This window comes from Trichoplax adhaerens, genomic scaffold, assembly GCF_000150275.1.
Source record: "Trichoplax adhaerens TRIADscaffold_128 genomic scaffold, whole genome shotgun sequence".
Lineage (NCBI taxonomy): Eukaryota > Metazoa > Placozoa > Uniplacotomia > Trichoplacea > Trichoplacidae > Trichoplax > Trichoplax adhaerens.
The window spans coordinates 11,463-12,481 of NW_002061060.1; the positions used below are offsets into that span (position 1 = coordinate 11,463).

General features: G+C 33.5%; 1 protein-coding gene across 1 annotated transcript; it reads left to right on the plus strand.

Annotated features, from left to right (window-relative positions):
• Window positions 1-48: 48 nt before the first annotated feature.
• Window positions 49-1,014, plus strand: TRIADDRAFT_34310 (uncharacterized protein; the record flags this gene model as incomplete). Its single annotated transcript, XM_002118483.1, has 3 exons — window positions 49-441; window positions 536-663; window positions 804-1,014. The coding sequence occupies 3 exons, from the start codon at window positions 49-51 to the stop codon at window positions 1,012-1,014; spliced, it is 732 nt and encodes a 243-aa protein (XP_002118519.1).
• Window positions 1,015-1,019: the final 5 nt, after the last annotated feature.

Here is a 1,019-nt window from a genome sequence, read left to right on the forward strand (position 1 = left end):
AAACCTAAAACTAGAAAAGTAGACAAAACGGTTTGGGACTGGGAATTGATGAACGGAAATAAACCGATTTGGACGAGAAGTCCTAAAGATGTAGAAGAAACCGATTATGATGAATTTTATAAGCAATTCTCGAAAGACACTGAATCACCATTAACCAAAACTCACTTTGTTGCTGAGGGAGAAGTTACTTTCCGTTCAATCCTATTCGTTCCCCAGAAAGCTCCCTATAACTTTTATCAAGAATTCGGCAAACATCTTGACAACATTAAGTTATATGTACGCCGAGTTTTTATCACCGATGACTTTCAGGATATGATGCCTCGCTACCTGTCCTTTATTCGTGGTGTAGTTGATTCAGATGATTTACCCTTGAACGTTTCTAGAGAGACGCTTCAACAACATAAGCTTCTCAAAGTAATCAAAAAGAAGTTGGTTCGTAAGGTCAGTTATTACCTTTCTTGAATTGATACCTATTTAATTATTCTTACGCTTCTGATATACTAAGAATAAATTAACTTTATTACCGTTGTAATAGGCCTTAGATATGATTAAAAAAATGAACCCCGTTGATTTTGATAAATTCTGGAAAGAATTTGGCACTAGTTTAAAATTGGGTATAATGGAAGATTCTTCAAATAGAACTAGAATAGCCAAATTGTTAAGGTAAAAAATGAATGAACTGCTTCGATACATCATTAGACACTAGTACTATCAATAACTGTAGATAAAAAAAATTGATATCATGTCAACAGTTTCTGTTTTGAAGTATCCAAACGTTCATAAATTTATTACTCAATTTGCAGATTCTTTTCTTCGTATACACGAGATGATGAAACTACCACTCTTAGTGAATATATTGAACGTATGAAAGATAAACAAGAACATATCTACTTTATTGGTGCTCAAAGCCGTCAAGAAGCTGAAGCGTCTCCATTTGTTGAGCGTTTACGTCAAAAGAATTATGAAGTATTATATCTTACTGAAGCTGTTGATGAATATGCACTTCAGGTATAACTTTA